Here is a 13830-nt window from a genome sequence, read left to right as displayed (position 1 = left end):
GTATTTGAATGGGCTATCCCCATTAGTTAGTATTTAGATGTCAATTTTGAAAATTTTCACCCAGAATGAGAAACTATTCCGAGGTGCATGGGCTAGCTTCTAGCTTTTTGGGAAAAATTGGTATTCTTCTAGAAACACCCTCATGACAAGCTTCTCAAACAAAAGTAACCTGAAAGTCACATTGGGGCTTGCCTCCTCCCCTAGTATTTGTGGTCAAAGGGCACAACTTTCCTATCAGAAAATGGATTCATTGGTGGGACCAGAAAGGCACGATTTTTCTAGCATAAAAATGCATTTGGAAACCAACTAATGTGACCCTAAATCTAATTTGAAAACTAGAAAGCAGGCCAAATCGGTTTCTATTTTTCACCAACACTAAAACAACTCCTAAGTTAAAGTTATGGTGTGTTGCAAGAATCTAAAGTTTCCATGCAAATTTACTATCATGATGTTTTCGCATGATCTACATACTAAAGTTTTGTAATTCTCAAAGCTGAAGTTTGCAATTGTTAAATCTAAACACGAGATAACATTTGAAATTGTAGAAATAAATCATGGAAGGGGACACAAGCCTTTGAAATACAATTTCAACATTCTAAAGGATTGCTAAAATTTGGGACTAGCCTAATTCCTTTGAACTACAATTTGGACATTTGAAGGAGAAGGCTGCAATCGAGGGGGAGGGAGTACGATCGAGCTCCAACAGTAGGAGGAAGAAGACCGTCTCCATAACCAAGCGACGCTGGAACCGATTGCTCTGCAAACATGACAGAGGTCTCTCTCTCTCTCTCTCTCACACACACACACACACACACACACACAGACCTTTCCCCTCTCTTATTTTAATACTGTCGTGACACACATTGCGTTGAGTCAGGGACACATAACGTCAGGCTCTCGCACAATTACACCATAAGAAACAGACGATTCGAAAGAGGAATAATGATTTGACCCTGATGCCAAACTTAGAGACACCCGGCAAGTGCAGTGTGCGGCATCACACTGCTATATGTATAGAAGGACTCACTCTGCAGCCCTTTGCTGCAAAATGGCGTGCAAACAGACTCATCACCGCAAATTTGTCCCATGATTGAGCTAAGATTTACAGTTATGCGATGTTTTTGGCTCCTACTATGGTGAAGGAAAGGGACCATTTCGCCAAATTTATGGCTATAGTAGTGTATCATTGGATAATTGCAACGAGTTTTGTTCCGTGCAGTGATATATGTAACGCAGTATTATATGCATATAAATGCTTTTCAGGTGGGCTGAATGCCAACTCTGCTCTAAATCAAGAGCATAGGGGAGCTAGAATGCTACTGCAATTAACACTAGTTCCGATTGACCCCAAATGTTGAGGCCCCTTGTGGTGTTACATTTCTCTTTCCCAAATGTTTGAAAGACACAAATCAGCAGAAAACTGTCACAGAACTGAGATTACAAGAGCGCTTTAAACTACTCTAGATCTTCAGACAAAGAAAGATAGAAACAGCCTTGTACAAGAAACACAAGCAGGCTTGCAACCTGTTTCTTCCAAGAGATTAGATCACAAGTCTTTGAACATGCTGCGTCATGTTCATACTTGCAACCATTAACTTGGTTGTCAACAACCCAAGACTCTTTCAGAAAGCCTTCTTTGTTACACCTCTCCCAAAGATTGGAGTAACTTGACATTCTATTGCTTCAAAAGTAGCATCTAGTGAAACCAAGCTTTCTTGTCGGAGAGGATGGTACCAACATGATTTAATAGTAATTACAGCAAGTATAAAATTTAGATAAATAAAAAATGCACACTTTACCACTTTAATCTTGGACAATGGATAGCCTCTTGGCCCCAAAATTCGTGCCCCTTGCGGTATTTTTTTAACTTTTATCGCAAATGGATGGAGTATACCTGAGATCCTTTGATCCTTGTTGCATAAATGACCAGCAAGTCTCCAAACCAATTTGCCTCTTGGTTTGCTCGAGGATTGGTCTTCACCCTGTTCCTTGAAAGACAAATTTAGCCCGAAATCTGATGTTGGCTTGCTAGCCTTTTGAATCTACTAGAAATCTCTCAATTTTAGTTATTGGAATTGAAGTCCTAGGCTCTCAATTCTGAGCATGCATTTTGAGGTGGCTGTCAAATCCTAATTTTTGTTGTAAATTAGGATTTACACTAGAGTTTTTCTAATATCTCCACCTCTGATGACTCAAATGAATGGATTTTGTTGAGATAATTTGAGAGATGGCTAGGGAATGAGAGATAATACTGTAGAGAGAGAAATTTTATAGTTTCATTGTGAAAAACATTGAAAAACAGTTGCTGCCTTGTAAGCATGAGAAAAAACATGAGAATGACAATACTTTGAACTTAATCAATTTGATCAATTATTACTATGAAAATTAGAAGAGAGAGAGAGAGAGAGAGAAAGAGAGAGAGAGAGAGAGAGAGAGAGTCGGCACCACGTTGAGAGAGGAACCGGCCCCTCCCTCTTTATAAGAATTTATGGAAACAAAACCATGGGCACCAAGTGCTTGAACCATATATAAAATGACTGATTCACTATAATCTTGAAAATTAGAATTTTGGAATCCTAATTTTTGCAAATTTGCGCAGTAAGCTAATTTTCTTTTTTAGTGCTTGGATTATATCAAACAAAGTAGAAAGTGGTTATTGGATCAGAGAAATATAGTAGAATACAAAGCATTTGGTTGAAATTTTAGTATGAGAGTTTATTCCAAATAAAGAGAGAGATCTTCAATATATATGTATGAGGTTTGGATGCTTAAAAGTGAAAAGTAGAGATTATAAATGATAAGTGTTTATTGAAAATGATAAGTGTAGGAATACTTGTCTCTTCAAAATGACACATGTCCTTTTCTAGATGTCATATATTACTTTTCTAGAGAAAGAAGCTTTCAAATCTTCTTCTTTAAAATATCTTAAATGGTTAATAATTTAAGATAGTTGTTGAAGACAAAAGTATTCATTGCGAAATTCTAGAGCATTTGACTTGAATAGAATTTCCATTTGATTAACTTTCAAAAACATTCTAAATTTTAGGAGTCATTTAGAATCATTGAGCCAATATGTCTCGGTAACAATTGATATACAAAACGCTTGTTATATCCCTCCCTTTTGAAATCCATCTTCTTCTCAAGTCATTGCTTTAAGTATTTTTGATTCTATAGTTTTTTCATAAGTTGTAAGTATTTATGGATAGTCTTTAACATACTCTTCTAGTATCCATTTAGAATCTAAATGAGAGTATTTTAAAATAATTTTTCTAGAAATATTTATTTCTCGTTTCTTGATCATGTGGAAGACTATTTGCTTTGGTTGAAGTATCTTCTCTTGTTCATCTACTTCAGGTGGATTCTCTATTATATGTTCCAATGATAAAGGCTCTTGATAAGGCTTCAGAAGATGGATATGAAAAGTATTGTGAATTCTCTAATGCTCTGAAAGTTGTAACCTATAACAAACATCATTAATCTTTTAAGTAATTTGAAATGACCCATAATTTCTTGCTACGAGCTTAGTGACTTGGGATGAAGACTTGTTAGAGCTTCTTAGACGAGCTTTGTTAAATTTCAGACAAACCCAATCATTTTTTTGTAAAATCAATTGCCTTCGATGCTTATTTGCTGCTTTCTTTTGTTTTTGTTAAGATCTTTGAATAGCTCCTCTAACTTGGGCGAAATGTGTATCCATATCATGTACGAACTCATTGACATAAAATATATTTTCCTTGGTTTTGAGAATAGGTAATAAGAGTGGTTTTCCATATATGATCTCAAATGGTGCTATACTTTGTAGAAGTATGAACTGTGTTGTTATAGATGTATTCTATCAAAGGCAAATACTTTTTCCATTGTTGGTTGGCTTCATGGCAATAATACTTCAACATATCCAATATTGTGAGATTGTCTATCTCACTTTGACCATCTGTTTGAGGATGATAAGAAAAAGAAAATGTAAGCTTTGTATCCAAATTTTCAAAAAGAGCTCGCTAAAAGAGACTAGTGGTTCATGGATCTCTATCACCTACGATGGATTGTGGTAAACCATGATACTTAAAGATTTGTTGAATAAATATTCTAGCCATATGTTGAGACTTGATAGTTTTCTTGATTGGAATAAAATGAACCTATTTGCTAAACATGTCAATAATAGTCCATATGCCATCATTGCCAGAGTGCAGCGATGGGGAAGCGTAGGACAAAGACTGAGAGAGAGTGAACACAGAGAGAAGAGAGAGAGAAAAGGAGACAGTGTAAACACAGAAAATTTGCGGTGTAGTATGCTGTATAAGAGTGCAGAAATATACAAGGGGACAGAAGAAATATCTGCGTATGTCTCCGACATGATGATCTCGATCTCGGTCAGCCCAAGCACAGTCTGTCTCAGTCAAAAGATCTCAAGATCAGAATTTGAAAAGATGAATGCTAGAGTGTTCACAAAGCCGACTACTATAAATAGCCGAAAAAATAGGAATTTCCAGCACCAAGTCGGCTGCATTATTTAATGCAGCTGATTGTAGAAAAACTGGTTGATTGCATAACCTTGCTGATGTGGCATCTTGCTTGCTGTCGTACGCTGCTGACGTGGCATCTTGCATGCTGCCATATGCTGTTGACGTGGCATCCTGCCTGCTGCCGTACGCTGCTAACGTGGCATCTTGCCTGCTGCCCTACGTTGGCGTACTGTCCAGGAAATGACACTGGCTAACACTCCCCTCTCAGATCCTGGACGGGTCAAAAGATTGAGGGATCGGGAATGTTGCCGAAGAAAAACTTGGGAAAGCGTCTTCGTGAACAAATCTGCAAGATTATCCTCCGTCTTGCGATACTCCACATCAATGGTTTCATCCAAAAGCTTCTCCCAAATGAAGTGATACTGGATTTCAATGTGCTTCGTGCGGGCATGGAATACAGGATTCTGTACCAAGGCAATGCAACTCTTATTGTCGCATCGCAGAAGAGTAGGACGAGGCTGACAGCATCCAAGCTCCTCCAACAATCTTCGAAGCTACATAACCTCACATGTGGTGGAAGACGCAGCCCGATACTCTGCCTCCGTAGAAGAAAGGGCTGCCGTGGGCTACTTCTTGCTACCCCAAGAGATAACACCTGTACCGAAGGTAAAACAGTAGCCTGTAGTAGACCGTTGGTGGTCCACATCGCCAACCCAATCTGAGTCACTCCAACCTGCAAGAACCAGATCTGAAGCATCTGAACTTGCGGGATAAGAAATCCCTAAGTCACAAGTTCTCCTCAAATATTGAAAAATCCGCAGGGCAGCTTGCCAATGTACCTGTTTGGGTTCCGTCATAAACCTTGCCAAAAGACCCACAACAAAACAAAGATCAACACGAGTGTTGAGAAGCCAAATCAAGGATCCAATCAACTGACGGTAGTGTGAAGTATCCATCACGGGAGAATTAGAGTGCGAAGTGGCCTTCCAATTCAGATCCATAGGAGTAGTAATGGGCCGACAAGTCTCCATCTCAAAAGTCACCAAGAGCTTCTGAATGTACCTCTGCTGAGAGATGAAAATCCCCCTCTGAGATTGATAAATCTCGTGACCCAAGAAAAAATGAAGAAGCCCCAAATCCGTCATCTCGAATGCCTGATGTAAAGTTGTCTTGGTCTCTCGAACCTTCTGTACATGATCCCCTGTTAAAATCAAATCATCAACATACAACACAAACAATACATGACCAACCTCGGAAGTGTTCACATAAAGTTGCGGACCAACCTTGGAGCGCCGATATCCCAACTTCCATTGAAGAAACGAGTCAATCTTCTCGTTCCATGCACGCGGAGCCTGCTTGAGGCCATACAAGGCCTTCTTCAACCTGTAAACTTTTCCATCCGAGGATCCAAAGCCAGGAGGTTGCTCAACATAGATCTCCTCTTGCAAGTCACCATTCAAAAAGGCTAACTTTGCATCCAACTGAGAGACAGGCCATCGCCTATGGCCAGCCAAGGCAAGAACAACGCGAATAGTCGCCATACGAGCAGTGGGGGCAAAAGTATCATGGAAATCAATGCCTGGGGGTGTTGAGCAAAACCTTTAGCAACAAGGCGAGCCTTGTGCTTGTCCAAAGAACCATCGCTAAGGTACTTGGTCTTGAAGACCCACTTGACACCAATCACCTTCTTGTGAGAGGGACGAGGCACAAGACCAAGTGCCATTCCTCTCAATAGCCTCCAACTCGGCTTCCATGGCCTTCTGCCAATGATCAAACTGCAAAGCCTCCTTTACTGAAGTGGGCTATCGATCTTGCATAACACGGGTCAACAAACAATAGTTGGAGCAGACAAGCTCCAAAGAATATGCCTGGGTTCTCTTGATCTCCGCAGTCCATCATGCAGTTCCCATTCCTCAGGAACCCCCTCGATCCCTGAATCTCGGAGTGTGTCATGGGCCCAACGAGGAGGAGGACGAACCTCTCCCCATCGCTCTCTATCTGCGGAAGACTCAGGAACATCCACCAGCGGAAGCTCCTCGGGGGTGGCCAGTGGAAGAGAAGACTCTGAATCAGAAGAAAAATTTCCATCAAGAGGCTCTGGCTCCAAAGGAGCTGTCTCAGGAGCCCAATTCTCCCTTGGATCTCCAAGGACGGAGTGCTCCTTACTCCCCTCTGTGGCCGGAACTTCCACGAACCGCACATCTCGGCTCGTGTAGACATCCCGCTTAACGGGATTAAACAAACGATAACCTTGGGACTGGGAGCTATAGCCAACAAAAACTTGTCGTCGGGAAGCTGCCTCGAACTTATCACGCTGTGTCTTCAGAATGTGCACATAAGGGTCACACCCAAAGATCCTGAAATAAGAGACATCAGGCTTAGTCCCGAAGTAAGCCTTAAAAGGTGTCATCCTGTCAATGGCCGAAGTGGGAGATCGATTAAGAATGTGAATTGCGGTAGCCATTGCCTCGGCCCACAGAAATTGAGGTGTCTGTCGGTGCTCCATCATGGTGCGTGCCATCTCGATTACACTTTGGTTCTTCCGCTCCAAAATGCCATTCTCTTAGGGAGTGTTGGTGTTAGCAAACTCCTGGTGAATGCCTCTGTCTGTACAAAAACGAGCAAACTCATTAGATATAAATTCACCTCCCTTGTCTGAACGCAAGGTCTTCAGTTGTCGGCCAGAACGATTCTCCTCAAAGAGAAGCCAATCCTTGAAATGAGAGAGAGCTTCCGACTTCAAAGTCAAGAAATAGGCCCAAGTCATCCTGCTGTATTCATCTATGATCAAGATGAAGTACAAGCTCCCCTTCAGGGACTTGGTTTTCATCGAGCCACAAAGATCTGTAGATACAAGCTCCATGGGTGAAGTAGACCACCTAAAAGCTTTGTTGAGAATCGCATTCCGATGTAGTTTCCCACGTATATAGGAGATACATAGTTGATAGCTCACTACTATGTCCAGCAAGCCTCGGATAAACGACCCTCGCGATGCCTTCCGAAGATACTAGTAGTTCAGGTGGCCAAACTAAGCATGCCATAGCTCGGATTGTGTCTGAGAAGTAAGAAGAAGAGAAGCAAGAGCTGAAGAAGACTTCGATTTGTAGATGCCATTCTCCTCATACCCTGCAGAGAGAATCTTCCTTGATCCACGATCAAGGACTCGAACAGTATCACTGTCAAACTCCACCAAGAGGCCAAGAGCATAAATCTTATGAATCGAAAGTAAATGATATCCCAATCCTGGCACATGCAACATCTCAGAGGTATGGGTACCACTACGTCCATCGAGAATAAGCTGCATCTCACCTCGTGCAGCAATAGACACAGAAGAGCTGTCTCCAATGAGAATCTGCTCACGCGAAGGTCCCAAATGGGCAACACCAATGGAAGGGGTCATGTGCCGTGAGGCACCACTGTCCACAATCCACTCTCGAGCTTGGGGAGCTGTCATCGCAGCATCAGAAGTCTTTGGTGTAGAGTCCTTAGTGACTGCTAAGTGTAGATAAGCAGCTGATGAGGGTGCAGCCACCCCTCCAGAGTCCTTCGTGTCCTTCTTCTTGGTATCCTTCTTGTCTTTGTCGGGGCAATCCTTCTTCCAATGACCGGTCTTTCCACAAATATTGCAAGTCGATTCCTTCTCCTTGTCTTTCTTGGAGTTGTTGTTCTCCTCCTTTTTCTTTTGGTCCTTCCCCTTCTTCTGAGAGGCTTGACCAACCAATGCCTCCGATTTGGAAGCATTTTGTCCCTTCAATTGTTCCTCCTGGTCCAATACCATAGGAACCAACTCTTCCCACCGAAGAGTTGACTCTTGCCTTGATGCAATAAGAGCGGAATAAAAAGTACCGAATCGTGGCAGCAACTGGAATAGTAAACTGATTGCCATGTCTTTGGAGGAAATAGGCTTGCCCGCATTTTGAACCTGTATCTGAAGTTGTCGAAGCTTGTTGATGTGTTCCCGATGTGAAGAAGACTTATTTACGGACAAAGTCCGCATCTGCACCTCCAAAGAAACCCTCTTCATCAGGATCATCCGGTTGTACATCTGGTCGAGCTCTAGCCATATCTCACGAGCCATCGTCAAGTGCTCGATGTGAGCTATCACGACTGTTGGGAATAAAGGGCCATCGTGCCTTTTATATGTGCACGGGTGTGAACGCACCCTTAGCACACTTGTACTTTCATATATATCTATCTAAAAACCTAAAGTGGTACACACTCCAATTGTACCTAAGAACATCTTGCATCTCTCACTCTCACTCGTTGCTGTTGCTCACGTGTTTTGCTCTTTACCTGACATTTCATCGCCGGACATTGCATCTCCGCAGCGCATCACTCACTTCAAACTGGTATCAGAGCTTCGGCTAAGGTGTTCGCGCTTCTCGCAGTCCGTGCAGAGCTTCGGTTAAGGTGTTCGTGCTTCTCGCAGTTCACAGGTCACGTTTTTCAGCCAGGCGACTTTTCCCAGGTTGCGTGCAGGTCAGTCAGTCATTTTCTGGTCAGCTCGTCACTGTTCTTGGACAGTGTGCAGTCAGGCGTGCAGTTCCAGGCAGCGTGCAGGTCAGGCGCAGGTCAGAAGTGACGTGTTTTGCACAGGCGCTGGTCACGCAGGTCACGCCAGGTCAGTTCGTGACTTTCCAGGCCACGTGCAGCTGGCGGCAGGTCAAAACGCTGGCGGCAGGTCAAAACGCAGCAGTCGTCACGTTACGGGACAGTTTTCGTCAAATTTCTCTTGCAAAATTTTTTAATTTTCAAAGGTTTACTGCAAGCTGCCCCCTTTGCCCACTGACGGGAGTTTGCGCGTGTAAGCACAGTTCTGTGTTTTGGGCAGATTTGAGCCACAAATTTGGGGATTTGTCCGGATTTGACACGAGCAAGACACACAGTGAGATTCTGTCTCAGAAATTGCAGGAATTTGTGACATTTTGCCTCCGAAATTTGGGGCTTTTCATGTACATGTTAAAATTGGGCTGAAATTGACCCAATTTCTTGACATTGATGCACATTGGACCCCGTGCAATTTGAGCTTTTGCTGTTTGAGCAAAATTTGTGCGCAACTTGGTCATTTTATGTACATGCGGGTTTAATTTCATGCAATTTGGACGCCCGACACTTGAAAAATTTGGGGGTTTTGCTGAAATTGCTTCATTTTGGCAAAATTGGTCTATTCTATGCATGTCAGAGACAATGCAGATGTATGGTTGATGTTTTGAGCACAAAACTTTGGGGCTTTTGACCGTGTGGGTCAAATTTTATGCCCGTGGGTGCATGCACAGCAGAAATTGCAGCTAAAATTTGGGACTTCTCATGTAATGTGATGTATTTGTCCTTGGAACAGCTGTCATCAGTTGTGGAGTGCTGTAGCACAACATTTGGTGCTTCTGAAAATTGATTTGCAGATCTGAAATTTCTGCTTTTAACTGGTACTTATTGCTGGTTGGTACTTGTTTGTACCTTGGTCACTTGTTTGACAGTTTGGGCCTGCATTTGCTGAATTTGTGGTCATATTTTGGACTGAAAATCATGGCTGGCAGCAGCGATAGCAGCCATCTTATGCACATCAAGAAACTTGAGGGTGCACATAATTTTGCAGTGTGGCAAAAGCAATGCTACAATATCCTGTTGCAGAAGAAGCAGGCTAAGCCGATCAAGGCCAAAGGGGTAAAGCCCGCAGATGTGGAACAAGATGACTGGGATGAGTTGAACGAGCTTGCACGCTCGACCATTGAGCTATCTGTCTCTGATGCTCTGCTGTTTAACATAGAGGGTTTGGACACTGCCTATGCCATTTGGACTAGACTGGAGGAATTGTATGCTTAGAAGAGTGCAGCTAGTAAGGTGTATTGGCTAAAAAAGCTTATGGATTTGCGGATGAAAGAAGGAACTGCTATGTCAAATCATTTGAGTGAATTCAACTCAATTTTCAGCCAGCTGGTTGCTTTGAAGTTTGTCATTGATGACGAGTTTAAAGCTACCTTTCTGCTTTGCACTCTACCAGAGAGTTGGGATACATTCAGGACTGCCTTGAGTAACTCGAATGCTATGCTTATGTATTCTGACGTGGAAAGCTCTTTGCTTATGGAAGAGATAAATAGGCAAAATAATGCATCAAGTAAGTCGTCTAGTGCCTTGCATACCAGGGGCAGATCACAGCAGAAGAGAAAATCTGATGGCAAGGGTCGCAGCATGTCTCGCGGCAAGAATGTGGAATGCCACCACTGTGGCAAGAAAGGTCACTTCAAACGTGACTGTTACAAGTGGAAGAAAGAGAAAGGGAAAGGCAAGAAGACAGAGGACAGCAAGGAAGAGAAGAAAGAGAGCCAACCCAAGAAGAGCAGCGTCAAGATCGAAGAGGTGAATGTAGTCACTCAGGACAGTGACAGTGGGAACGATGTACTCTTCGTGTCTTCATGTTTTGATGCCCATGCATTGGTCGCCGATTCGGCTGATGACATGCATACCTGGATTTTAGATTCGGGTGCCTCCTTTCATGTCACCCCTTACAGAGATTGGTTTTCCGATTATATAGGCGGTCGACATGGTGTTGTCCATCTCGGGGACAACTCAACATGTGATATTGCAGGCATTGGCAGTGTGCAGCTTCAGTTTCAGCATGGTTCTGTCTTTACTCTTCAGAATGTTCGTCATGTACCTGAGCTCAAGAAGAGCTTAATCAGTACTGGGCAGCTAGATGATGATGGTTATCATACCACATTTGGCGATGGAAAATGGAAGATCAGTACAGGATCTAGAGTCATTGCCAGGGGTTCAAAGAGTGATACTCTGTATCCTCTTCATGTATCTAGTGTGCGTGACCATGTTGTCGCAGTAACCGAGCAGCCAAGTGTTTCTTTGTGGCATGGCCGGTTAGGACACATGAGTCAAACAGGAATGAAAGTTCTTTCTCGTTTGGGTTACTTGCCTTGTCTCCGTTATGCTGATTTTGAGCATTGTGATCATTGTGTCTATGGTAAGCATGCGCAGACATCTCATAAGAAATCTCTTTCTTTGAAATCTTCACCTCTAGAGTTAGTACATTCAGATGTATGTCAGATGCCAGGATTGTCTTTGGGGGGGAAGAAGTACTTTGTCACCTTTGTCGATGATGCTACAAGGAAGGTATGGGTTTACCCCATTCGTAGCAAGGATGAAGTACTTGACAAGTTTAAAAACTTCTTGGCATTGGTTGAAAATCAGACTGATAAGACACTTAAGTGTCTTCGCTCTGACAATGGTGGGGAATGTGTCCAAGGCCTTTCAGGCATTTTGTGACAGCAAAGGGATAAAAAGGGAGCTCACTGCCCCTCATAATCCACCCCAGAATGGAGTTGCAGAGCGTATGAACAGGACTATACAGGATAAAGTCCGTACTATGCTGTCTCATGCTGCATTACCCCATGGTTTTTTGGCAGAGGCTGTTATGACAGCCGTTCACTTGATCAATCGGTCACCAAACAGGTCTTTGGGGGGGGGAGTCCCTCAGGAAGCGTGGTCGGGCAAGCCACCTTCTTATGCTCATTTACGAGTGTTTGGCTGCGAGGCTTTTGTGCACATTCGTAAGGAAGACCGCAGCAAACTTGAGCCAAAGTCCTGTAAATGCATATTCCTAGGATATGGTGACGAGGGTGAAATGGGGTATAGATTGTGGGATCCCGTGAAAAGGAAAACAGTGCGCAGCAATGATGTTATCTTCCGGGAAGGTCGCATGCATAAACAGCCCGAAAAGACTGAGGAGGTTCGTAGGGTTGTATTCTGGGAAGAAGTACCTTTTGGACAGCAAAATGTGCCCGCTGTACAGCAGCAAATACCTGCTGTAAATGAACCTGCGAATGCAGAAAATGATGCTGGAAATGATCAGCCAGCCATTGCCCATAATGATGAGCCACTAAATGTGCAGGAACAGCCAGGACAGCAAGCTGTTAATGTTGATTTGCAGGCTGAAATGCCAGGACAGCAAGCTGTAAATGATAATATGCAGGCTGAACAGCCAGCAAACAATGATCATTGGGTTAGGAGATCGTCTAGGGCTACTAGACAGCCCGACAGATTTGTTCCTGGTGCAAATAATGTGGCTGATTATGTCATGATCACTGACTGTGGTGAGCCGTCATGCTTCAAGGAAGCAATGGACAGACAGGACAGCAAGAAATGGTATAAAGCCATGCTGTCAGAGATGGAATCTCTTGAGAAAAACGGCACTTGGGACTTGGTGCAGTTGCCTAAAGGGCAGAAAACGCTTCCATGCAAATGGGTTTATAAGATGAAGGTCACTTCTGGTTCCTCGCCAAAGTACAAAGCCAGATTGGTTGCTAAGGGGTACAAGCAGGAACATGGAGTTGATTTTGATGAGATCTTCTCTCCTGTAGTCAAAATGACTACATTGATAACCATTTTGGGCTTGGTTGCAGCTGAAGATATGGAGCTCATACAGATGGATGTAAAGACTGCATTTTTACATGGTGATCTGCATGAAGACATATATATGCAGCAGCCTGAAGGGTTTGTGGCTAAAGGCAAAGAGAAGATGGTATGTAAGCTCAAACGGAGTTTGTATGGGCTGAAGCAAGCACCAAGAGAATGGTATCATAAGTTTGATACATTTATGCAGTCTCAAGGTTTTCAAAGAAGTCAAGTGGATCACTGCTTGTACACCAAGAAGGCCGCAGATGGCAGCCTAATTATCTTGGTTCTGTATGTTGATGACATGCTGATTACTGGCAGGGATACTCATGCCTTGGATTCGTTGAAGCAAAGTCTTCATGGCAGCTTTGATATGAAGGATCTTGGTGATGCAAATCACATTCTTGGCATGCGAATACTCAGAGATAGGTCCAAAGGATTACTCTTTCTATCTCAACAGGAGTATGTCTCTAAGGTTTTGCAACATTTCAATATGGAGGGGGGGAAACCAATTGGTGTTCCATTGCCTCCATATGTGAAACTCAGTGCAGAGGACAGCTCTACATCTGATGATGAGAAGGCTGAAATGGCCAAGATTCCATATGCTTCAGCTGTTGGCAGCTTGATGTATGCTATGGTTGCTACACGTCCTGACATTGCCTTTGCAGTGGGAGTGGTTAGCAGATATATGGCAAACCCTGGCAAAAAGCATTGGAAAGCAGTGAAAGGTATTATGAGATACCTCAAAGGCACAAGTGATTTGTGCATCTGCTTTGGAAAGCAGAAAGCATCTGTCGTTGGCTTTACGGATGCAGACTATGCTGGTCATGCGGACTGTAGAAAGTCCACTTCTGGGTATGTGTTTACCTTCACAGGAGGAGCAGTCTCTTGGATCTCCAGGCTACAGAAGTGTGTTGCATTGTCTACTACAGAGGCAGAGTATGTGGCTGCTACTGAGGCATGCAAAGAG

General features: G+C 43.2%; 1 protein-coding gene across 2 annotated transcripts in view; it reads left to right on the top strand.

The window, feature by feature from the left end:
- Positions 1-617: 617 nt before the first annotated feature.
- The window catches only part of LOC148016536 (C2H2 and C2HC zinc fingers superfamily protein), a 29919-nt gene continuing 16706 nt past the window's right edge, over positions 618-13830 (top strand). For both annotated transcript variants that reach the window (XM_087664000.1, XM_087663999.1), the window contains exon 1: positions 618-774. In XM_087664000.1, the coding sequence (XP_087520126.1) occupies positions 766-774 (9 nt within the window). In that variant the 5' untranslated portion in view covers positions 618-765. The remainder of the gene's footprint in view (positions 775-13830) is intronic.

This window comes from Lygodium microphyllum, chromosome 23, assembly GCF_053477565.2.
Source record: "Lygodium microphyllum isolate KBCC chromosome 23, Lygodium_microphyllum_v1.1.10, whole genome shotgun sequence".
Classification (NCBI taxonomy): domain Eukaryota; kingdom Viridiplantae; phylum Streptophyta; class Polypodiopsida; order Schizaeales; family Lygodiaceae; genus Lygodium; species Lygodium microphyllum.
Note: the sequence above shows the minus strand (reverse complement) of the source record. Positions and strands in the feature narration are given on the sequence as shown.